General features: G+C 38.1%; 1 protein-coding gene across 10 annotated transcripts in view; it reads left to right on the top strand.

Moving 5' to 3' along the window:
* Positions 1-26911, top strand: part of adgrb1a (adhesion G protein-coupled receptor B1a) — an 89494-nt gene that overhangs the window by 22743 nt on the left and 39840 nt on the right. For 5 of the 10 annotated variants that reach the window (XM_059568261.1, XM_059568265.1, XM_059568262.1 and 2 more), the window contains exons 2-14: positions 2103-3041; positions 13982-14140; positions 14398-14472; positions 14945-15049; positions 16381-16548; positions 17881-18060; positions 18407-18736; positions 20840-20941; positions 21151-21257; positions 21340-21534; positions 21638-21706; positions 22191-22299; positions 26207-26350. In XM_059568261.1, coding sequence (XP_059424244.1) covers positions 2324-3041; positions 13982-14140; positions 14398-14472; positions 14945-15049; positions 16381-16548; positions 17881-18060; positions 18407-18736; positions 20840-20941; positions 21151-21257; positions 21340-21534; positions 21638-21706; positions 22191-22299; positions 26207-26350 — 2461 coding nt within the window. In that variant the 5' untranslated portion in view covers positions 2103-2323. The remainder of the gene's footprint in view (positions 1-2102; positions 3042-13981; positions 14141-14397; positions 14473-14944; positions 15050-16380; positions 16549-17880; positions 18061-18406; positions 18737-20839; positions 20942-21150; positions 21258-21339; positions 21535-21637; positions 21707-22190; positions 22300-26206; positions 26351-26911) is intronic. The other 5 variants (XM_059568267.1, XM_059568264.1, XM_059568260.1 and 2 more) reach the window with 4 other exon arrangements.

The raw sequence follows: 26911 nt of genomic DNA, 5'->3' as shown, positions 1-26911 counted from the left end.
GATGGAGTCTGTAGAGAGAGAGGTTAAGATTTGGGTCAGTTTTGTTGCTTTGGTAAATCTTATTTTTGAACTCATATAAGAAATTACTCATCAAAATGTTTGTTTTCTGCATCACTTTGCCACTGCTGTATACATGCAGTCAAAATAATGTGCAATGTAAAGTAATGTGAAGGAAAAAATATATTTGTGTTGAGTTCTCATGTAGTCTAATAATAAAAATAAAAAAACATTATCCATGTTAACCAAATCACAAGCAAACAACTTGGCTCTTTTAATAAACAACTGATACAAAAAAACAAACAAAACAAAAAAATTATGAATCACTGTTTTATAGATTGACCAGCTTGAATCAGTCTGACCAATGTTTTATTGAATAACATTACTGAATCAATCTGGGGTGGTTTCCCAAAAGCAACATAGGTTTTGTTGTTACCAACAGAGTTCAATGGAGCTTACGACCATAGTTAGCTAACATTGTTTTTTGAAAATACACCCCAGGATGACTACTGAATCTGACTCACTTACTGAACAGGAAAATAACATTACTTAAGTGATGTAAAATGTTTATGAAACAGGTTTGAGAAATTTGAACGAATAGTAATAATTACTGGGTTTTTATAAGTTTATAAGTGTGTTTTAATATACATAAAAGCAATGTTCTATAGGAAACATTGATTCAAGACAGGAACAATGCATGAAGGAAGTTTTAAGAGAAGAAAAATATTAAGAATTAATTCAAATAATCCAGTCATAGTTGTGATCATCCTGCTTGAGCTGCAAGAACTGAACACAGTTAAATGAACTGATTTTCTTACGGGTATTTTAGCTCACTCAAAATTATATCAGTTGACTAAAATGATATGCCATTTCAGTCAATGTAAAATGGACAAAAAATAATTAATATAGCATAACAAAAATTTACTTTAATGACATTTTCATCTAAAGACAAAGTATGACACTGACTCACACACTCATACTTGCACATTCACAAAACGACATTCATTGCTGTGGTTGAAATACACACACTTACACACACCTATTGGTTTCATTCTTTTTCTAAAGAATGCACACTCTCATAGACACACACATCGATCTCACCCACACACATTCATAACAGCATTATCCAGCATCTTTGTGGAAACTCCTAATCTCTAACAATACCCTGCTGTACGCTGATAGCGACTGCTGTATTTATTAACAATACCGAGAGAAAGGAGTTGCTGAACAGATTCATTACACATATTAAATTTGTAATGATTATTATAAATATCACATCACTTCATGTGAATGAAGTGCCCCACGTTTCCAGAATCCACCAGTATTTATAATCTATATGACTCAGTGCACTTTTTTACCCCTGTCTGGGTTTGTCTCATTTCTTAGCACACCGAATATGAGGAACAAAGCTAATGCCTTTAAATAAGGATGATTAACCTAGAATAAAATCTGCATGGTATGTTCTTGTATGGTTCATGGCTCTCAGGGTGAGCCTGGTGCCGGGGCGCTCACTTTGTAAAATGACTAATGGCACATGGAAATTTTGTGATTACATCAGAATAGTCTCCAAGATGTCTGTCTACTGCTCTTGCATGTGACCTCACATATTTCTTATCTTTAAGTGCTGTAAAACTGCATGAGCGACTGAATTGTCAGGGAAAAGAATGATAATCAGGCCTGTCTGAGAGATGATCCAGCCGCTTTTAGCCTAATGATTCGCAGAGGACTGGGGCTATTGATCATTTTGGCATGAGGCAAATGCACTGGAAATAATGAATGACAGCAGGTGTTCATATTTTTGTAATTGATTGCCCCATAATTGGACAAATTATTGAGCTCACTGATGAAATACAAGATTGAGGGTGACGTTTTAGCAGAAAGTGACTGTCTGGTTCACAAGAGTTCTTTTTGAATGTGAAGCACAGGTGCGGCACTTCTGGATCGATATAGCCCAGCGTGGTAATTTCTAAGTACCAAAGTCAGTCATGTCGGTGTCTAGACACTTTTGAAGTTATTAAGTTCACTCTTATCTGGTCAATGGATAATTGCTGTTGTTTTTCCATCTGGCTTATGCAGTCTTTTTTCTGTCTTCTCTAATCCTACAGATCTCTCTGAGGGCGTCTGGCATCATGGACTGCAAACTGGATCAATGAGCCAGAGTTCCTTCTCATCCTGAGCTGTCAGTTCAGGCGGTTCTGCAAACATCTTAGAATATAATCTTGTCAACAAAACGAGGCTGTTGATCCTACATTAAGAAGAAAAGGTTCCCAGTGAGAGATACCTTCAGCCTTGCACTTTTCTGCACACCGTTCTGCCATTTACAGCCATGATATCAAAATTCTTACGGAATTGCTCATCGTTTGTCCTGCTTTTCCCTCTTCTTCAATTGCTGCGGCTGGACATGCTAAACGCTGCCCCCTCTGGTCCGGAGTCTGACACCTGCTCCACACTGGTCCAGAGCCGCTTCTTTGGATTCTTCTTCTCGTCCTCTGTATTTCCCAGTATGCCCTGCTCCTGGACCCTGCAGAACCCGGACCCAAGACGCTACACTATCTTCATCAAGGTGACAAAACCAACCAGAGATTGCATTCCTCGACAGCACCGGACCTTTCAGTTTGACTCCTTCTTAGAGACGACACGAACCTTTCTCGGGATGGAGAACTTTGATGAGGTGGTGAAGCTGTGTGATGCCTCTACCCATGTTGCTTTCCTGGAAGCAGGAAAACAATTCCTGCAGATCCGGAAAGGGCTGCCCAGAGCAGTTGCCGGGTCCAGGAATGGTGATGGGGAATTTAAGGTGGAGTTTCTTGTGGTTGGGAAGCGTAACCCCAGCATGGCAGCCTGTCAAATGCTGTGCCAATGGTTGGAGGACTGCCTGACCTACAGTACCTCCAACCGGCCCTGTGGCATCATGCAGACACCATGCCAGTGTTGGGACCAGCCCCCACTCGACAAAGAAACCAGTGGATGCTACCGGGATGGAGTCTACTTGGAGAACTGCATCCCCGTTGTGAAAGAAGGAACAGCTGACACGGACACTAGCGGTAAGCTAACACTTTTTTTCTAGTTATAACTCAGCATGGTACAACGGTTATTGAATTAAAAAATGTTGTTCACTGTTCCCACTGTGGGTTTGGTAGCTTGTCTTATTTAGTAGCAAAGCAACAGAACAATCGAGGCTGAAGAAACAAGAGTTCAGAGAGAACTGATGGAGGTAAAAAAAAAAAAATAACAAGGTTTTAGGTTTCAGCTGATGTGTCCTAGCTGGGTGACCTTGACTTCTTGGCGCCATTTGCGATCCTGTGAGAGTTCAGATAGGGATATCTGATAGGCCAATGGGAGAGTTAATGCGGCAGACATGCTCTGGGAGTGGCACGGGATAGCGGTGGTTATGCACTTGGAGATTGATTATTAGGAAGGGAATGGGGCCGGTTACTGAGTTCAGAGCTATGATGTGAAACTCAACCCCTAGGAGAGGCTGCAGCCATTGGACTGGAAGATCACTCACCCCATTGCAACGTGTGACCTTTCTGTGGACTTTCTATTCCTTCTTTTCTTTTATGCGTTACTTTTTTCTGCTTGTTAAAAAACACAAAGGGGTGATGGATCTCCACAACACACAGTGTTCAAAGCTATCTGTTAAAATAATATGTGTGATTGTTTTACAGCTGAACCAAGTGATAAGGGGCAGAAGATGTTCTTGCCTCCAAAAAGAGCTAAAAATGTATATTATTTTACATTTACATTTAATAATTTAGCAGATACTTTTATCCAAAGCAACTTACAAATGAGAACAATAGAAGCAATCAGACCAACGAGAGAACAACAACAGTATACAAGTGCAATAAAAAGTCTCAGTTAGTCTAGCACAGAACCCGTAGCTATGTTTTTTTTTCTTCTTTTTTTTCAAGAATAGGATAGACAAGAAAAGAAAAGGTAATTGCTAGTATTAGTTGGTCATTACTTCATTACTTATTATAATATTATTATAATAATTTAGCATATTTTGGGTATGAGGTACATTTTGCTTACAAATTCTTATAGAACATGTAAGCATAAACTGAAATATTGTAGAATATATAGAAGGGAACTTCTAACTAGAAATTAGTGTGTTTTTTTGGTAAATCTTTTTTTTTCTTCACATTTTCCCATTTCAACATTTTCACTGGCCTCCCAACAGATTTCTAAAGAATCATGTGACACTGAAGCCACAAATCACACAAATAAATGGCATTTTAAAACACATTTTATTAAAAATAGACTTTTAAACTGTAACAATATTTAACAATATTATAATTTTTTTACTGTGTTCTTCATAAAGGGAATGCAGCCTAGATGAGCATAAGAAAATTGTTTAAAAAAAAAACATTAAATAAACCTTATTGGCCCAAAGCTTTTGAATATTAGTGTATACATTTGCTAGAAATACTTATATTTATCATTAAATTAGGTTTTCAAATTATACAGTTTTAATGTAACTCCATACTTTCATAAATCATCCTTTTGAAAAGTATGGCATCCAATGGAAAGCATTACTGATTGGTTTCTAGTTTTCAACAAAACGTTGTAAATTATTCTTCCAAGATCACAAATTATGTTCGCAAATTCAACAAAACATCTTCTATGTTAACCAGATACTGCATATGACATATGACACTGTTTACATTTTAGACGGTGTAGAATACATAAAAGAAAACTAACCATTTAAGTTTGCAAGGCATAAAAACTGAACACAGTCAATTAATATAAAATGTTCAGCAGCCAGTGACCCATCCTTAATGTCAATGCATCACAAAAGTCAAACACACACATAATAAGGTATGCATATACAGAAAAAAAACTTATATGTGTATGGCCCCTAAGACAAGCAAGGCAGCTAGAATAGATGTACGGAGGGCGTGATAAAGAGAAAACATCTCATGAATTGATCGTGAGCTTGGGAGGCGAGCCAGGAATGTCCATGGCCCATTGGATGGAGCCAGAGCAGAAAGGCAAATGAAAGATGACTTTTGAAAGACAGGCTGTGCATCATTACAATGCTACTCTACAAGACCAATCGCTCCATGGATATCCCTAGCTCAGTCGTAATGGCACGCGGTCCATTTTATGTGCAGCCAATTTGGAGATGTGCCTCCTCCCACATGCCCCGTAGGTGGAAATAGCCAACCTCCCTCTGATTCCTAAAAAAGAAACTTTAGAGTTAAATAGACGGACACATGAGGGAGAGGGTGTGCATTCCATCTTAAAATGCTAAAGGCGTGTCTATTGTGTGAATGTGACCCATTGCTCAGAGGCTAGGCATCATGGGAGATGATTAGATTCATTTCTCGCAGCTCAGAGCAGTGACAGATTACGGGCTGGATTTGAGAGACAGAATGAAAGGGGAGTTGAGTGAGAAAAAGCAGGGGAGAGAATTTCAGGTGTGAGGTGATGACAGAGGAAAATACGGTCCTTATGACTTGCACTTTTTCGTTATTCGGGACAATGTGTCTCAGAGAGCTTTGGTTAAACTAGATGAAAGCACATACTTTTTATTTCTCAGCGAGGTGCTTTGAATTGAGAGAAGAGCTGATAATAGCTTGGCTGTGATGTTGCTAAACAAAGGAATTTAAATTGACTGCACATATAGACCTCAGTTCTTCATCTTTATGCGCAAAAACAAGATTTAACTTATCACTGTTTTGTTGTAGTCGTGTCTCTTTTCTGTTTCTCACACACATACAGTCCCTCACGCCATTGAGCCGATTCATTGTGGATGGCTGAAAATGATTGTGCGGGCGGCACTCTTTCACTCTGTGTGTGGGTGTGTGTGTTATGAGTATGTTTGGCCACCAGAGGCACACACGTTTTTTAGTGTACGGCTTATAAAATTGCTCCCACTGCTCTGGGAAAGATGAGCACAGCGCTTATCTCTGCTGGACGGATGGTCTGTGTCTGTATCTTTTTCTCTCTCTAGCTCTCCTTCTCCTACTGCTGCCAGTGCTAGCTCATGGCCCCCTCCATGGCTCTCCAGAGCTCATATAATATTAATGTTTTAATTAAGCAGTTTTACTGCCTCCATACTTGATAATAAAAAATGCCCCAGGTTGGGTGTGCATTAGGTTTTGTATATGTGTTTTAGGAACATATGTTAGCCGTGAGACTGTACTAGTCCATTGTAAACATACAAAGGGGATGGGGGGCTACATTTTACAGACATTTGTCTTGCTTTAGGGGTTCATCGCTATTTCATGCACACTTTCAATGAGGGATTTTTGAGGGTGTTTGTACCAAGAGGGTGTACATTGTTGTACAATAGAATATCAGTTTTTCATTGTTTACTTAGCTGTTTCAGTTTTATCATCTCGATTTTTAACTTAAACCGCCAGAGAGGTGTTTTGTGGCAATTAAAAAAAATGCTGTATTACAATAATGATAATCATCATTGAGAATAATGGAAATTTAAAAAGTTAAATGTCCAAGCACATTCACATTCACATCCAAAAGGCCTGTTTCTCTCAAATATTGCTCACAAATCTGTCTAAATCTGTGTTAGTGAGCACTTCTCCTCTGCCGAGATAATCCTTCCACCTCACAGGTGTGGCTTTTCAAGATGCTGATTAGACAGCAGGATTATTGCACAGGTGTGCCTTAGGCTGGCTAAACAAAAGCCACTCTAAAATGTGCAGTTTTATCACACAGCACAATGCCACAGATGTCGCAAGTTTTTAAGGAGCATTTAGTTGGCATGCTGACTGCAGGAATGTCCACCAGAGCTGTTGCCTGTGAATTAAATGTTAATTTGTCTACCATAAGCTGTCTCTAAAGACATTTCAGAGAATTTGTCAGTACATCAAACCGGCCTCACAACCGCAGACCACGTGTAACCACACCAGCCCAGGACCTCGACATCCAGCATCTTCACCTCCAAGATCGTCTGAGACCAGCCACCCAGACAGCTGCTGCAACAATCGGTTTGCATAACCAAATACTATCTGTACAAACTGTCAGAAACCGTCTCAGGGAATCTCATCTGCATGCTCGTCATCGTGGTCTCGAGCTGACTGCAGTTCGTCGTCGTAACCGACTTGACATTTACATTTACATTTAATCATTTAGCAGACGCTTTTATCCAAAGCGACTTACAAATGAGAACAATAGAAGCAATCAGGTCAACAAGAGAACAGCTACAGTATACAAGTGCCATGACAAGACTTGAGTGGGCAAATGCTCACATTCGATGGCGTCTGGCACTTTGGAGAGGTGTTCTCTTCACTGATGAATGCCGGTTTTCACTGTACTGGGCAGATGGCAGACAGTGTGTATGGAGTTGTGTGGGTGACCAGTTTGCTGATGTCAACGTTGTGGATCGAGTGGCCCGTGGTGGCAGTGGGGTTATGGTATGGGCAGGCATATGTTATGGGCAATGAACACAGGTGAATTTTATTGATGGAAAGTTTGATTGCACAGATGTACCATGAGGAGATCCTGAGGCCCATTGTTGTGCCATTCATCCACGACCATCATCTCATGTTGCAGCATGATAATGTTCCATGTTACAAGGATCTGTACACAATTCCTGAAAGCTGAAAACATCCCAGTTCTTGCATTGGCCAGCATACTCACTGGATATGTCACCCATTGAGCATGTTTGGGATACTCTGGATCGGCATATACGACAGCGTGTTCCAGTTCCTGCCAATATCCAGCAAATTCGCACAGATATTGAAGAGGAGTAGAGCAACATTCCAAAGGCCACAATCAAAAACCTGATCAGCTCTATGCGAAGGAGATGTGTTGCACTGCGTGAGGCAAATGGTGGTCATACCAGATACTGACTGGTTTTCAGATGGACTGTCTTTTAGTCTTAAGCAAACAATGATTTGTGTCTGGCCCTGGTTGAGCTTTAAAAAGTCATAGGGAGCTGCTTATTAGTGAACACATTCTCCTGCCGATAGACCTGCTGTCTTTGTGCGTGGGTGTATGTGTGTGTCTGTAATGGAGAGTGAAAGACAACAGTGCTGTAAAGAGCTCCCCAACCTATCTGTATGATTACCCCCTCTCACATCTCTAGAGTCACATCTAACCCACAGTCCATACTAAATAGAATCTATAAAAGATAGAAAATCTCTTCTAACATGCTGAGATCGACCCAGTGAAAGCGAGCAGGAGATATTGAGAGAGCAGCGATGAAAGGTTTGATTAGGGGGATTAGGGGTTATTTGTACAATAAAGCCTCATACTTTTGAGAGGAACCACAGATGGGCATGTAGGAATGTCTAAAGCACCTAAGGCTCTGCGACATACATGTGCCACCAAAGAGGTTTCCATAGGAACACTGGGACAGTATGAACACTGTCAATTCCCAATCCGAAGACTGTTTTAATCAAGTTTACTAACCATATAATGCATATGCTAATGCATATTCTCTCTTTCATACTTACTCTCTCGCTCTCTCTCATTCTTCCTCAACCTGATATTAAAGTGTAACCACAGTAAGAAAAAAAAGGGGGGGGGGGGCTAGTTTACATTAGTTCAGCACCTGATATTAAACATGTGGAGCATCCAAAAGTAGTTCTGATGTTTGCGTTTATTTATATTCTTTTATTTATGTAAATGAATTGGTATAAAATGACTTTTATGGGCTGCTTATAATAATTATAATAATAAAACACATTCTATTTGCATTTATAAAAGCACAGAGAACTAAAAGATGATTTCAGTTTTTACGGCCACAGACCGGTAATGAGCTAGATTTAGTGTAATGGTCAAAAGTTCAATATATAAAAAATTTTATTCATAGCAAGCCATTTATGATGTTTATAAAATTGTTTTAATTTAGTCCTCATGTCAAAAATAGAAAAGCGGCATTTATCAACCAAAGGCACATTGCAATGGGCAATTACAGAGTAGACAGCTCTGATTTAGTTTTGTCATTCAGTGTAGTGGTATTCATTATAATTTTGTCAAAAGCCTTTTATGATTTTAGATTGCCACCTTAAATGCCATATACCATAATGGCCTATATTAAGTTTTAGTTGAAATTAAATATTAAACTTTACATTTCACATACCATAACATCAGGCTCGTATAGTACAGAATAGTATCATCATTAAAAGTCTGCCTGTATTTTCAATAATGGACAGCTGCCAGTTTGGAGAATTAAATTAAACTAGCTTGCTGCAATAATAGGGCTTGTTTACTAGATGTACCCACTGAAATTCACAAAGTAAATCACTCATAACATTTTTAAGTAAAACAATTTCTCACAATTGACTGCTGTAATGATTATGCTATTATTCATTATAATTCTTTTAATCACCCTCAATACATTGTAAATGTATTTACTCTCACTAACAAAATTACAATTGCATATGCAGCTTATTTAGTACTAGACAGGGTGCATTCTTGCTTCTTAGCGTTTAAAATTAGATGAACTTAGTTCTTTGTGAAGGTCTTAGAGTTTTTGAGAGTTTGATGCTGTTCTGGTTAGTTCTGCCACAATGTGATGATCCATTTTGGCATTCACTGATCGGAGAGCTGAAAGTGCATAGAAGTCAGGGCAATATGGCGTGTTCTTTTGTATGTTTGTGTGTGTGTGTTCACATGTGCCCCCACGTCCTTTTGGTCTTATGAGCAGATGTTTCTCTGCTGAAGATTGATGTGCAAGAGGAAAATAAAAAAAACTGTTATTTTTCCACTCATCTGTGGACCTGTGAAAAGTGGGAGGCCCATCTGATCCTTTTAGTGAAGGTGTTTTTGATTTGAGCTAGATTTTTCCCCTTTTGTTCCTGCTGAGGAGAGGCATCCATCTTCAGAATTGAAACGTCGACTTCTCTGACCCACACCTGCAACCAAAGAACATTCAACCAAACCCCTATTCATATCTCTGTCATATTTTTGATCTGTTTATCTACTTGCTCATCGGTAAACAGTGCAGACTCTGAGCTCCCCATATGACTCAGGCCGTAATCTTATAGTGTATGAACTAATAAGAAGTAACTGGTTTTGTCATTGTGTGACCATTGAAAGACAGAACAGAAGTAGTGATCAACAGAACAAAATGTCTAATTGTCTTAGGAACTGACAGAAAACAAGTCTTAATCTGCCAACAATCCTTGGTGATAGACAGTTGACAGCTGTTTTTGTGAATATTATACATTTATACTAGAAAATAAAAACATTCATAATTGTGTAGACATAAAATGACACATGAGTGTAGTCAAATTCCGCCTGCCTTTTTTGTTAGTGAACAGTTTTGAGAATGAGTGTATGGGGGAAACATAGATTTGTTTGTAACCATTTCCGTCACTGAAATTTATGAAGCGTAAATAGATATTGTAAAATGATTGAAAAGACCTCTCTTTGTTTATTTTAACCTTTTCTTCCTAATTGTATTGGTGTTTGTTGCTTTATTGTTTATTTATTTGCACTTATAGCTAGTTTACTAGCTTTAACCACTACTATTCATTTGGAGTGAATCATTAATAAATTAATAAAAAGTCAATTATTAATTATTCCTTATCATTTTTTTTATTATTATCTCTGATACCATGAGTAACACTCTCATTAGCTCATTGATAAAAAAAATTAAAAATAAATAAATAAAAATAAAAAAGCATTTAATAAATAGTAGCAGGATACACTTATGTATCCTATCATAAAAACTTATGCAATGTATAATGTTAAAAATATTGTTGATTCATTTTTAATTAATTGTCGAAAACCGCTTATCTTCTCTTGCGGGGATGCTGGAGCTTATAATATTTTAATATAAATAACATTTATTTTATTGTCATACTGTATCTGCATTAAATACCATCTCTAGATTCAGTTAATTAAATACACATCAAAACGTTTAATTAAGAGGCAAATACTGAACATCACCTGCTGCCTGAATGTGTTCGATAAAACTGTCAAAATATGATAGAATAACATTATTCCAAAGTTTTAAGTCAACTAAAATCTCAAAGGAAAATTGTGCAATTATTAGGAGCTTTTGGTCAATATAACCCCCCACATATTGACAGAAACCATGTTAAAATTCATGGGTAGGAAATGTGTGGTCATTTAATTGAGAGTTGGTTTGCGTGGGCCATTTTGAGCACTGCGGCGTAAGACGGGAAAGATTATGAGAAGCGGCAAGGGTGCAAGCCGAGGTTGTTTCCTGCCCCTGGAGTGAGGTTAATCAATGAGATGTGTAAGCACAGCTGTTCAAATATTTATTCTAGGCGGGATACTGACAGCAGAAATGCACACACACAGAAGAGTGGATTAGACCTGTGAGCTGCAGCCAGCAGAGGGACAGATAGAGACGGACAGAGAGAAAAAGGTGCGAGATGATGGATGGCTCATTTCTTTTTACTCAAACACTTCCAGAAATCAATTTCATTCCTACATTAATAAAAAAATAAACTTTTTTAAAAAGAGATCAGACAACATTGTTAAAAAAATAATAATAACAATAATTTTTTTTTTTTGTTTTTTTTTTTGCTTGCACTCTCTTTTGTTGCCGACATGGATGCCAATGACCTGTAACATCCTCTGGGTGTCAGCACTTCCCATGTTTCACTTTCCATCACTGACCCACAGTCTGTGTTTTAATGCATGTTAAGCAACCAGAAAAACAATGCATAAAGTCGAATGTAGGATGTAATTTAGATGTACTGACTGACCTTGGTTTCGTAGGAGATATGCAATGGGCTGTGGCAGGTGATATCATGGTGAGATCATGTATTGATGAATTCAGATCACTGTCACTTGAGCCGTTATTAGACCTTCTGCTCACCACTGAGGGAAAAGTGAAGGTCACTTTGAGGTTTTCGTAAGCCAAGATGATATTTGCTAATGGGCAGAATGATGTATATCCACACACTCATCCTTTGAAAAGCAGGTGCGTGCTGCAGCTGCAATCTGAAAAACGGGCGAAAAGACAGAATGATAGAGGAAGGGCTGATGAATAGAAAGAAACATCCGAGCAGAGGACGAATATGAGAGTTTAAAGATGATATAGCGTCTGCTGCAAAGAGTCTGGATGTAAGGGAGCAACCACTGTACAAGAGAAGCACACTAAATTATTGAAAGCATAATAAAATGTCCTTGGGGACAGAGAAAGAAAACACTATATTATTCTGCCCCCCCCCCCCTTTCTCCTTCAGCCCGTGATTATTGAGCCAAAAAAAGGTCATACTCTACCATCGTTTTTCACAGAGAGAGGAAATCTTATCTCCAAATGGAGTATTATTTTTTTCCTGTCAGGACTTTTTTATTATTCTCATTCGCTTTTCTAAAGATTGTTTGCTTTACGAATATTCTCACCCTACTCAATTCACTGTTCATCACTTGCATTTGTTTTAAATAAGGTTGAAGTTATTCAACACAGAAACTGAGAAGCTTATTTAAGACTGATTTTTACCACTTATGGTCCCCCGTGGAGCAGGGATTGGCTGTGCATGCTGTTTATGCCACGTGCGATTGGTTGATTGAGCCATCTGACTTGAAGCGTGATTGGTGGATGGGATTAATTAGGGCAGCACGCTGAGAGCCGTCCCGGTTCATTTTGCATGCGATTGTCACTTGCTGTGCAAGGAGGACATTTGATTGTATATTCAAAGCCGAGGCATTGAAGACTAGAATCCGTTATGTTTTATCAGGTGAACGTGTCTCGCGCAACATGCGGCAAAGCCAATCTCAGCACCCCAAGTAAACAATTTGCCATTAATCGCTCATCCTGCTCAAACAAATAGATATTGATTTTGCTTTTCAGCACTTGCTTGCCAACAGATTTGTATCAGTGCTGCAGAAAAGGCATAAATTGTTTTTATATCTGGCCTTTATGTGGCGTAACTATTAACTTGGGCTTTGCATGAGGAACGCTTCGAAGGGAATGTCTGCTACTTTCAGAAAATCTTAATAAAATCTAAGTTTTACACTGTAAGAGAATTTTTCATAGTTGTAAATAAAATAAACATTTTATGGAGTACAATTTACTTGAAAATGTCATGTTCAATTCAATGTGTTACTCGTTATTTTTTTTATAAATATTTGTGAAATTTGCTAGCAATTACTAGACAACTTCTAAAAAACTGATACAGTTCAAGGAAATATTTTATTTTTGGTGATACATAGACCACTTAACATTTATATACGGTAGTTAGAAATAATAAAAAAAATTATAATAATAAATAATAATAATAACAATAATAAATAATGATGCAATTGATGATGGTTTGATCCATTTTTGGAAATGCATTTAAAAAAATATATGAACCAACACTTGATGCTTCTTTTAACTAGATTTTTCTAGCACTTTATTTTTTTAAACTAGATTTTTTTACTGTTTTGTTGAGCTTGATTTCCCTTTTTGAAATTTATTTTAACTAGATTTTAAGCATTTCATTAAAAAATAAAATCTATCTTTTTTTCTATTTTAAGTGGTTTGTTGAAATTTCTTATTTTATTATAATCTCTGATATGTAGCTAATATTAGCTACATTAATTGGATCTTTACATTATCTGCATGGACCATCTTCATGTAAAATATTTTGATGGACATTTTAAATATAGGCCGTCTCTGATTCTTTCTCACTTTCATTTCAGTTCTCATTTTCCGGGTAGAGCGGCACTGAGTGTAGAATTACATACCCTCCCCTGTACAATTGATTTGTGAGTAATTAAAAATGTCTGCAGCTGGACATGGTCCAGCTTCATGTTCTATTCATTCAGATTAATACATATTTGTCGGGGCCTCCGGGATCAGACAGGCAGCAATGTCTGCTATTAAACATTCATGAGGGAGCAGAACACAGGGACTCATATCCTACTGGTATTTATGGGTCCATTTCTACATCTTAGTGCCATCATAATGGATTACGAAATCAGAACATTATTGCTTAGCAGGGATGGAAATTTAATTTGTGTCACAAAAAATTATTAATAAATGGCTTTTTCTTGGGAATTATGCTCACATGGACTGTGCTCGTGTCTGTGTGTGGGTTTAATACAGGTGGCTGGAGTGGATGGAGCAACTGGGTGGAGTGCAGCAGTGAATGTGGAGGTGGAGTCCAGACGCGCACACGCACCTGTCAATCACCACCTGAGGAGGCATACCTGTGTGAGGGTGTTCTAGAAGAAGGTCGTCCCTGCAACTCTCAGTCGTGCATTGGTAAGTAGCATTCTAAGCTCATGCACGTTGCACGTGATCGTTCACACATCTACTTCTTCTCTTGCTTTCTCTCTCTATCAGTATCTGACACCTCATTTTTTTACATTCTTCACATTTCACTGTAAAAAATGATGTTCTTTCTGTGTGACACAATGATAGAGGAATAATGATAATAAAATGCTAGAGCAATAACGATAATAAAATGCTAGACTGATGATAGAATGAGCGTTTTTGTGTGCTTTTCATTGGACCCATAGGCTACAGGCAGTATTCCTCTAAAGGCAAGGGTTTAAGTCCAGTGAAATACAAAGGAATGCAAGAGGCCATGCTTGGTAAGGGCATCACTGACCGAGTCAGTTTGAATGTGACTGTAGTGAGTAGAACTTCACTCAGTTTGGATGGAGGCCATGAGTAAATAACCCACTCCATGGTCAAGTCCATCGGCTGCAGATGTTTTCACCTCGACTGTCTGTGTCTCCGTTCCGCATGGTCTGCTTATTTTTCATCTGCCATCCACTGCTCGCTCCATCGTGTCCTCTTTCTGCATACTTCCTGACGTTTTTTGGTGTTCAAAGCACACGTTTCGAGGTCAGACAAGCCTAGAAGTGTCCAAATTCTCACAGAGTCTCGCGTTCGCTCGGAGAGTAGTATCAAACCAAACACAGGATCACTTCTTCTCAGCTATGTAACCTTAAACTTCACACAAAATCCCAAGCATGGCTGATGCTGGTCTAGATGTTCAGGTCGCACAGCACTGGCCAATCAGAACTCGACTGTAGTTTCTAACCCCACCCCATCCTGCAGGCAGAGGCCGACTTGGCACTCGTAGCCAATCCCTGCGCTCGGTGGACAGCCGTAAACGAGAGGACTCTGATAAGACCCGCAGCGGACAGCAGTCTTCCCAAACAGGTAAGAAGACAGGTGGCATCAGCCTCCTCTGCAGCTTGGGGTCACACACATACACACACTTGCAACCGTTTCACTCACTAGTCCACATACAGGGGAGTAGACTGGATGCGTATGTGGCTATGGCCTTGTTTTTTTATGTTCCTGTCAGTGTGATGTATGTTTTCTTTGTCTTTGTCATGTGTATTATGGCATGGTTCATGGAGGAACATCAAGATATCCATGAATCATGGACACCATTGCTTACAAGGAATTTAAAAGCATTTTGAAAGGGTCGTAACCTCTTATTATGAATCAAAGACAAGGCACACCTTGCTTGGGGGTGGTGATGTATGATTTGCATGCTTCAGTATAAAAGACATATTGGAGTAATATGATGTGATCCCTAGTATTTTGTCATTTATTTGTGAGCACTGCATGAATTTGTCTTTGATTTTTACAGTTACACTGATATGAGCCTGTCAATTCAAAATAAATACAAATTTCCAATATTTCATTCCAATGTGTTATAAATCAAAAATCACAGTGAATCCTTAAATAGAAATTGGGGCATCATAGTTAAGTTCTACATGAAAAAGAAAAAATCTGTTTTTCTATGAATCAGAAAGTATATTCAATAAATGCTGTGCATGATTTAAAAAAAAATTATGTTACTTTCGGAAGCAGCATTAATATGTACACAATTTTATGCACATTGCTAAACTAAATGGTAACAAGATGACTACTGATGGTTTCAGAGAATAAATAAAACTAATGTATATGCATATTATTAAATGTGCTTATGCAAGGTTTTATTATGAAACCTAATGTAAAACGTTTATTGCCCCTAATGTTGTCAGAATGAGGTGAAATCCTTCCCTCCTTATCACTTTTCATTTTGACATTAAATATCATTTTATTGGACATTCTTTATTCTTTATTTCGTTCCACTTGATGGTAAAGATAGCCTAACTCTTTCTATTGGACAGCCATGTCAGCCCATATTATCTATTGGACTGTCAAGACAACCACGTGCTTCCTATTGGACATTTAATATGTACCAATTCCTTCGGGATTACAGATTCCTTGGCTTCCCAGTTGTTCAGATAGTAAAGTCTGATCTACTAGGTAGCCTTGTGAAATCCTCATAGAGATGACTGACTTACATATCCCAAAAATGAAAACATAAACTTCTATTATGGGTAAATGCTGAGGCTATGCAGTCAGCGACAAAACAGTCTTCCCCTGTTAAATAAGGTTAATCCTGCATGCTAATTAGTTTTGGCGCTTTTCCTACCCTTTCCTCTGCTCCCTACCCTACCCCATCCCATCCCCACTTCCCCCGTCCCTCTCAGTGGATCCTCCGTCGGGTGGGGAGTGGTCTGTGTGGAGCGTGTGTTCGACCACGTGTGGTGAAGGCTGGCAGAGCCGCACACGCTTATGCGTCTCGGTGCCGTACAGCACGCAGTGCAGCGGGCCGCTGCGAGAACAAAGACCCTGCAATAACACTGTTGTGTGTCCAGGTAAGCACAGCCCACCTCAGGCCTCTCCTCACCCCCACTATCTTCCTTATCCACTTCCCATCACCCGTTCCACCTCCATTCAGGTCCATTAGCTTTGCCCACTCACCCTCCAGCCGTGGCCCACCTGAGGCTAACTCTTCCTGAGCTTCCATGTACGGCTGCTCCCCCCTCAACCCTGGATGCTGGAGAGCCGTGGTAAGATGTTAATGGGTTTAAGTGAAGCATTGGCAGCAAACTCCCTATAGATCCCACTGCATGTAGGATGGTCTCTCTTTTTCAATCTCTTTTCATTCTACCATTTCAGCATCTCAGGGGGCTAGACAAAAGTGTTACCCATATATAAACTCTTGCCAAGCACAATGTTGTATTAAGTGCTAATCACTTTATGCATAAAAAAGAATGATTTGCTCTTTAACATTCAGAAATTGTACTTTTTGCACACTAAAAGTTCCGTGTAAATTTTTGTTTTAAACTACTTATAGATTTCTGTTCACACTGACAGCTGTTTTTGGTGTATTGTTGGTAGCTAGTAACAAAGCCTGTTGGAACAAAATTCAGTTCACATGGTGGCTATATTTGTAATGTATATCCTGCAAGATCCATGCAAGATCCATCTAAGAACTAATCGAATGGGGAAAATCTGAAATCTCAAAAACTGGTTGACTGGTTGATCAAAAAATGCCAATGCATATGCGCAGTCCTAAGCACGACTCTCAGGTCTGGTTTCTGTGGGAAGCAGAGTGTTTAACAATAGCTGCAGTGCAAAATGACTAACAACTCTTATTTCGATGCCGTTACTCCTATTACTAGACCTGCCATATTCCGTGTTGCAGTTTTTCCAATGTATAGCAATAAGAGTGAATCGTCTTGAGTATCATACAGTCTTTCCAAGAAGGCATTCCTGTCGTAACATTATTTGTAAGCTATGTAAATGACTGTAGGTTCTGAACCTATATAAGGTGTTGCAGGTAAAAATAAGATGTTCTTCTGTTTGGACAGGGTATCAGTTTTATTGCTGCTAATAAAAGAATTGAGAGAAAATGCTCATAAAATTGCAGAACTACATCATATCATGAACAAGATTAACAATGATCAATGCATACTGCGCAATGTGATCCAATACCTTCACTCCTATTCGACGTCGCCTCTAATTAAACTTTTCTCAACTTTATATCATCCCAAAAAGTTGCTTATGCCATCAGGAAATCGGCAACTCCCGTTAAAAATAAATTAATTCAGATCGTTGTCAGTGTGAACCCTTCTTTAGTTTTACCCTAGTGCATGTGTTTGTGTTGTCAATGTGCATTCTTCTCTCTATAAATCATACCCTAGCCGCTCTGATTACAGTGCACGGGTCGTGGGATGAGTGGACTCCATGGAGCTTGTGTTCTTCAACGTGCGGCCGTGGGTACAGGGACCGCACTCGCTCCTGCAAGCAGCCGCAGTTTGGAGGAAACCCCTGCGATGGTCCAGAGAAACAGACCAAATTCTGCAACATTGCTGTATGCCCAGGTGATCTTTAGGTCTTTAAATACAGACTGTCTCATACAGATTTAATGACTTTCATCTAGCAGCACAGTTAAAGCCTAATGTGAGGTACTGTAGAGAAAGAGATTGAAATGAACCATTGTGAAGTTCGCAGCAAATGATGGTGATTAAGTGAGGATTTAATTCACTGTGGACTTGACTAGAGTTTGGCAACCCAAAGCTCCTCTCTTTTTTTCCTGTAATATATCTTTCAATACAGTCCCATATCATGCTCCACTTTAAGTTCCTCTCTTTTGTTAACCTAATTTTGCTTTGTATACTCTATCCTCACTTTTAAAAATTCTCAGAAACTTTGTCTTTTACCTTAAAGTGGATGGTGTGTGGAATGAGTGGTCCGGCTGGAGTTACTGTTCCTCGTCCTGTTCAAATGGAACAATGCAGCGCACTCGGGAGTGTAACGGGCCCTCGTATGGGGGTATGGAGTGTCAGGGCGAGTGGCATCAGACAAGAGACTGCTTTCTCCAAGAGTGTCCTGTTGATGGCCAGTGGCAGCTCTGGAGTTCTTGGGCTGGTTGTACCAAGACATGTGGTGGAGGAAGCCAGCAAAGACACAGGGTGTGTTACGGTCCCTTTTTTGGGGGGGAGTCATGCCCAGGGGACAGAGAGGAAGTTAGACGTTGCAATGAGAAGAGATGTCCAGGTGAGACAATTACATATATTGTAGCCAAAACGTATTATTTGCTAGGGGTGGCTGATATAACGGTAGACACAGTAAACTGGTTGAAATTTGAAAACTGGTATACAATTTTGATTAACATCTTTATCACTGCAGTGTTGCATGTTTTTATCCTTTTCATGCGTTTTTACATTTTGACACTTTCAATTTTGGAGAAATTTTAAACCAATATAGCACAGTAATATGTGAAAGAGGTCTCAATTCTGTAATTCCACTGTTCTGACAGATGGTTTTATTTCTGAGAGACAGTTTAATTAAAACCGTCTGTCAGAACAATGCCCATGTATTTAATTGCGACGTCTTTCACAACTTATTGTGCTGCCTGTCACACAGCATGAGTACATAGTTATTTTTGCAGTTTATTTCACTCAAACAGTCAAATATACACAAAGTAATGTCAAAATGCCTGTCTTAAGTTAAAACATTAGACCCATGTATTAGGTCTTAAAGTGACAGCAGCCTAATGTACCTGCTTCATGTCTTCAGTAGGCATAAGAACCTTTTACTTGTATTAGGGTTGGGCCGATAGATGATTCCATCACCCATTGTCTATGGCGGACAGACATCACGATGTTGAGCCAGAATGATTCCTCCCCCCCACCCACTCTCCCGCAACCCGCTGCATCCCAATTCCGTTTTCGGAAAGGAAATTTAATGTAGCAGACTACCACTAGCAAGCGAGTAACTGTGTACCTTTAGTGCCTCTGTAGAACAAGTTATTCCCAAACCTTTCTGAATTCGGATTAACCCTAACCCTAACTCTGTAGACATTTGCAGCAAAAATAACTATAGATTATGATATATACCAGTGGTTCTCAACCTTTTTCAACTAGCGACCCACACAACCAAACACATATGTTTGCATGGCCCACAGCAAAAAAATTAACTGACCCCACTATTGTTGGGTTAATAACTTACTCAGAAGCTAGATTGTTAACTGTATTTATTGAATGAACTAGGGCTGTGCGATATGGACAAAAAAAAAAAAAAAAAACTATCGTTATTTCTTTGAACAATTTTGCTATTTCGATTTTAATCACAATTTCGACACACACCGATATGCTTTACAGTCATAAATGCATTCAGGATGAATTTGAAACAAATTTCCAAAAGAAAACCAATTAGAGCTTTATCAAAAAAAATTTAACATCTCTAGAACAGACATAAGTCAAAATAATCACTATAGTAAAGGTGAAACAAAATTTCTAGACTTATGGCAATAAATAAATAAATAAATAAATCTTTTTTTCTTTCATTCAATCTTTCATTCAGCTCATTAATTGTAGCAGTGCCTCAGGTGTTGAAATAGATTTGTTATACATTATACAGCTTCACAAGTACTCCGTTTGCAGTGCGTATACAGTATGTGTATGCGGTGCAGAAGCAGCAGCGAGAGCGCATTAAAATAACGTAAAAGCACATTAACATAATGCACGAGCGCGAATCTCTGTTTGCACGCAGATTTCCTTTGCTCTGTCACAAAACCAGACGTGCTTGCTCAGATACACACGTGCAATGTGAACGCTCTGATCCGTTAACATGGGCTCGGAAAAAAGGCGCATCACAGACAGTGTGTGTAGGCATATGCCCAGTCTGTTCTCGCGCTAGGCATGTTGCATTCTGATTGGATCTGAAATTTACTGCGGGAGGTCAGGACCGCGGAAAATCGTGCTATAAAGCGATTTAGAAATCGTGCAAGCTCAAATCGTGATTTTATGATGATTTCTATTAATCGCACAGCCCTAGAATGAACTGGCAATGAACAGAAAATAACTCAGGGTGGCACCGCTCAGCAAAACGGGAAACCAGATCCAGGCAGAGCTCGGCAGCGGGTAGACAGTCAGCAGAGCAAGCAGAACATGAGGAAACATGCCGCGGCCCACAGGTTGAAAACGACTGATACATACCATTATCATAAAATACATTTACTCTTTTGGTTATATCACCTACCCTATTTATAGACTTAACAAGAATAATTATTCTGGACCTTACTTGTTTCTTTGTTCACATTTTGTGGCATTGGTCAGGTTTCTGCATTTATTTCTTTACTTCTTCGGTTTTATGCAGAGCCACATGAGATCTGTGATGAGGAGAATTTCTCTAATGTAGTTTGGAAGAAAACTCCTGCAGGGGACACTGCAGCTGTCCGCTGCCCTCCGAATGCTGTAGGTAAGACATGACTCATGCAAACAGGAACACGCCGCAATAGCTTCCTAAACAGTCATCGCCCTCTAAGCTATACTGAGACATTTTCAGGACCATGGACAGCACAACAAGCTTGGTTTAAAGAAGAAAATCAATAAGACAACATGCAGTATACAGTTTTTGACCAATCCTTGTTCGAAATCTGGTAATGAAAACCCATTTCTGTGACACAGGACTAATTCTTCGGCGATGTTCTTTGGATGATGAAGGCATTGCATACTGGGAGAACCCAACATACATTAAATGCGTCTCTAATGATTACAGAAGTATCCAGACATTGGTAGGTGATGTCCAAACTAAGCTCTAGCTAGGTTAAAAGTGTCTGCAAAGCTAAGGTTGTTATTTTTTTTTACCTACTCCAGACCAGAGATCATCTTTCCAAGGCTCAACGAGGGCTTGTGGGAGATGGGGTGTCTGAAGTCATGACCAAGCTGAGGGTGACATCAAGTGATGGAACAAGCTACAGTGGAGACCTTCTGGCTATCATAGACATACTGAAAAACATGACAGAGATATTTAGGAGGTCCTACTACAGCCCCAGTAATGCAGACATGAGGGTTAGTGAAGCATTATTTGCTTAGTTCTAAATATAAAATAAAATAAAATATATTGACCCAGAATGCACCTGAATGTTTCTCTGTCATGTGGTTTTGTTCACAGAATTTTGTGCAATCAGTGAGTAATTTACTGATGGAGGAAAACAGAGAGAGGTGGGAGGAAGCACAGCTGGTGAGCCTCCCTCTCCCTCTCTCTCTCTCTCTCTCTCTCTCTCTCTCTCTCTCTCTCCATGTCTGTGTGTTTATTCATTCACTCATTCATTCTTCCACTCACTCGTTCATCATTCTCTCATTCCTTCTTTTAATGTTGGCATCATCTAACTCTCTTTCATTTAGTAATTATGCAAGTTTCAGCTGGTTTTAAAGGTGATTAATTGACTAATTATCTTCTCTTCGCTGCACATCTTTCTTTCAGCTGTTTGTCTCCTGCTGTTTAGTTAGATCATTAGTTAGTTTACAATTTAGGTCTTAACGCAAGCTTCAGTTTACATTCTGAAGAAAGGATATCATTAAGCTTGAGCAGCAGCAGCAGATATTTTTAGAAAAATCTAATATTTATTACAATAACAACTAATAACAACAATAACAACAGAATTGCATATTGAAAAAAAACTAACAAACTTTTTAACGTGAAGCTATGTTTTTCTTTCTGGCAGCTTGGGCCCAATGTTAAGGAACTTTTTCGTCTAGTAGAGGACTTTGTGGACGTCATCAGTCTCCGCATGAAGGACTTCCAGGATACTTATGAGGTCACCGATAATCTGGGTCAGTTTCCACTGACATTTAGTTCGGTTTGCACTTCTGCAATAATGTCAGAGGGTGATGGTCATGTACTTAAGTGATTGACAGGCAGTCTAAAAGTTTAAGATACAAATCTAAAAAAAGAACTGGAGAGCATGAAGCAAATTGTACTGAAATGTAATTAACCATCTAATGAATGATGTCCAATACTGTCTGTGAAAAGGTCTTTTAAAAGGCATTGTTAATCATTAAAAATGTGGTGATGTATATGAATCTTCATGGGTGATTACCTATGACCCTTTCTTTTCTCTTTCTTTTTCTTTTTCATCTTTTTTGTGCTTGTGCTTTTAATTACAACACCACAAAATCACCTATATGTACTTTCATTTACACACACACACACACACACACACATATATATATATATGTATATATATATATATATATATATATATATATATATATATATATATATATATATATATATATATATATATATATATATATATATATATATATAAATACACACAATGGCATTGAAAAGTTTTGGATCAGTAGGATTTAGCTGAAAAAAAATAATATAATAAAAATATTATTTCAATTTTTAATATCGATTTTCTGTTTCAATATACTTCAAAATACAATTTATTTCTGTGACGCAAAGCTGAATTTTCATCAGCCATTACTCCAGTCTTCAGTGTCACACGATCCTTCAGAAATCTTGATATGCTTATATATTATCATTGTTGAACACAGTTGTGCTGCTTAATATATATTTTTTTAAACCTGTGATACTTTTTTCAGGATTCTTTGATGAATAAAAAGTAAAAAAAACAGCATTTATTTAAAATATAAATCTTTTCTAACAATATAAATCTTTACTATCACTTTTTATATCAATTTGACACATCCTTGCTGAATAAAAGTATTCACAAAAGAAAGAAAAAAATTTGACCACAAACTTTTGAACTGTAGTGTATATTGTAACACAGGATTTCGATTTTGAATAAATGCTGATCTTTTTTTTTTGTTTCCAACCTTGATAATAAATCAGCATATTAGAGTGATTTCTGAAGTATCATGTGACACTGAAGACTGGAGTAATGGATGATTAAAATGAATTTGTTTTCATATACATTAATTAGTATAATAAAACAGAAACTTATTTTAATAATATTTTAATATTATAATATTTGCAATAATATTTCACAAAAAAAAGGTATATATATATATATATATATATATATATATATATAAATAATCAAATAAATACAGCCTTGATGAGTATAAGAAGGTTTGCTTAAAAACATCTTACTGATCCAAAACTTTTGAACATTTGAGGGCATATAACATTTTCATATTCATAAGAAAGCAGTAACAGACAATATCCCTTTGGAAATAATGAGCAATCCCTGAGCTATATGAATCTGATATGCTGCTCATACTGATTTCCAAATATGTATAGCTCTAGGCATTTTTATAGCTTTGGAATCACACTCTAAACCACGCACATACTCTCTTACACAAAGAACGGACTATGGTTTACTCAGCACCCAGGTTTGCAAAAACAGTGGAAAGATGAACCTTTATGGTCATACGTTGTGGGCCACAGCTGGCAGAGTTTAAAAGGGGGTGTGAGAGGTTCTGTTTACCTCTGATTCACTAAGCTACCCATGAGCTCAGATTCTCCCTTTGTGACACCACCTGTCCTACAGCAATGACCTATCAGTCCCACACAAAGCTTTGAGACGCAGCTGTATATGTAACACCACACTTTCATCAATAGATTGAAAATAATGCACAAGAACCTGAACTTAAGAACATGAATAGTTCTGTATGGAGTTAGTAATCATTAGTACATTGATCTAATCTAGCCTGCCAGTTGCCTTCTTTTTCATCAAGTAATTTAATGTCTAGATTTCGCTGCAAAATGTGACCCAGGACCACAAAACCAGTCATAAGGGTCAATTTATTGAAAATGAAATTTTTACACCATCTGAAAGCTGAATAAATAAGTTTTTCCATTGATGTATTTGTTGGGACAATATTTGGTCTAGATAGAACTATTCGAAAATCTGGAATCTGAGGATGCAAAAAATCTAAATATTGAGAAATCGCCTTTAAAGTTGTCCAAAAATTAAGTTCTGCATATTACTAATCAAAAATTAAGTTTTGATATATATACGATAGGATATTTACAAAATATCTTCATTGAAAATATCTTCATCTTTACTTAATATCTTAATTATGTTTGGCATAAAAATTAAATTGATCATTTTGATCCATACAATCAGCATGTTTACATGCATACCAGTAAGCTGATTTCATCTTATTAAAATAACCAGTTTTCCCCATTTACATGCACATCAGTAACCTGACAAGGCAAGTAAACAGAGTTTACATGACTTCATTAACACATCAGATTATTTCCCTGTAGTGACATCAACATATAATCATTTGCATATCTGACTCAGAGTATTCGATACATTTGTCAGTTGTGATGTTAAATTAAGCTTGCAACATGCTGAGACACTTACAACTCATATTATTCTCTCATGCAGTTATAAACGAAGCATTGTAACTGAACCACTTATACTTCTGCTGTATTTGATAATTTTCTGAGTCATGAAAAAGTCTGCTTTTGTGATATCGTTCCTTCTTTCTATACTGCAAGAGGTTTGCTCGGTCTAGATGTGCTTAAATCTGCACTAACGATGCGTTCATGTCACGTATCACACATGTGCACTTCAGTAAGCAGACAGAAAGTGGCTTATTGCCTTTACATGCCGTGCAAAATCGGAAAGGTCTTTGCACACCGAGTCCGAAATGTTCGCATTGCGTTTTTCAGTTTTTTCATATTCACCATCCTTTCCTATCAAAATGCATGCTACGAATGTGAAAACGCAGAAAATTGAACCTAATCCGAATTTTTTTATGATGGACGAAAGTTTCGGAGGCAGTGTGTAAACATGATTGACACATTGTGAGGTCATATTTACTTTTCAACGTGCACAAATTTCGGACTAATATTTCAGACTCAATGTGCAAAGACCTTAAGAGGCAAAAAACTACCTGTTGTGTCCAGTTTATGCTTACCTTTTCTGACCTTACTCCAATAAATGAAAATGGGTTAACGCATTTACATGGCAAGTGCGTTTTCGGTTTATTAAGCATAAACGGCTTATTGACGTGCATGTTGTTGGGTATACTTGTGCTACTTATGAGTGGTTTTGTGGTTCAGGGTCACAAATGTGATGGTGGCCTAGTGGTTAAAAAAATAATTTTGTGAAATATTACAATTTAAAACAACTGTTTTCTAATTAAATGCATTTTAAAATTCCTGTGATGGCAAAGCTGAATTTTCAGCACATGATCCTTCAGAAAAAAATATAAAATACCGTTGTGTTGCTCCATTAAGCATTTCTGGTTATTATCAGTGTTAAAAATTATATTTTTGTGGATAATGTGTTAACATTTTCAGTATTTTTTTTAATGAATAGAAAGTTTTATTAATTAGTTGGTTACTTAGTTTGAAAGTCTTGAAACACAGGCAGTACAAATTTCTGTATAAATCATAGGTCAAACCTTTGGTATGTAAATTGTTTCATTTACATTGATGTGAAAACTACGAATGGCTTTATAAAAGATTTGCACAGCTTTATTTTTCGAGTTTCATAAATAAAAATTGGTCTTTTGGAAGTTTTGGGAATTCATTCAGTGATTAAAATGCTGTCGTCGTGAAGTGAGAATATGGCTGGCAGCAAAAGGCTGGGATCATAAGAGAATGAAAGCGTTTGAGCTGAGAGAGTTTGTATGGGGGAGTCATCTGACAGCATGACAGTTTCTCTAGTTGAGATGTGATCACTGTGCAGTGAGTCAGGATATTGGTGTTGCCATGGATCTTACAGTTCCCTCTGGATTCTCTCTCCAGTGTTGAGTATTCACAAGCGGCCTGTCGCAGGAAATGCAGATATCACTTTCCCCATGAAGGGGTGGAGGGGGATGGTGGACTGGGCTCGCAACTCAGAGGACAAAGTCAGAGTGGCTAAAAACATCCTGGTCACTGGAAAACCAGGTAAGAGAAAAAAAGTCTCACACAAATGCACACATATATGTGGTACCCATGCTCCAGACACATTGAGCCTTGTTGCTCATATGGGAAGTATAGGTTTGAATACGGCCTGCATTGTGCGCTCGCTCATTTAAGACACTATGAAATCTGTTTAAACCTTTTCCCCAATTCATAAAATGTAACAATTTAATCAGTAAATTCCATTTTTATGCATGGATTATACTCATCTGTCTCTTCTGTGCCATTTACTCTAGTAAAACAGTAGAAAACTGTATTTGTAACAAATCTCTGATTGTTTGACAGATTTTATCTCCTTCGCTAGAGAGCAGATTGCTGTAGGCTGCTTAACACTTGCCATGTCCGACATTACAGGTCTTTTAAGTTGCTTTTCCCCCCATGACTATGCTAATAGAGGAGCTGCTACTTAATCAGGAGTCTGCAGGAGCCAATCAGGCGCAATTAGGTTTAATTCCCTTTCCCACTGGGAGATCTGTTGCCATGCCACCAGTACTGGATTGACAGGTCATCAAGCTTTGGACATGCTGAGATGAGCTTTTATATTAA

This window comes from Carassius carassius, chromosome 15 (genome assembly GCF_963082965.1).
Source record: "Carassius carassius chromosome 15, fCarCar2.1, whole genome shotgun sequence".
Classification (NCBI taxonomy): Eukaryota; Metazoa; Chordata; class Actinopteri; order Cypriniformes; family Cyprinidae; genus Carassius; species Carassius carassius.
Note: the sequence above shows the minus strand (reverse complement) of the source record. Positions and strands in the feature narration are given on the sequence as shown.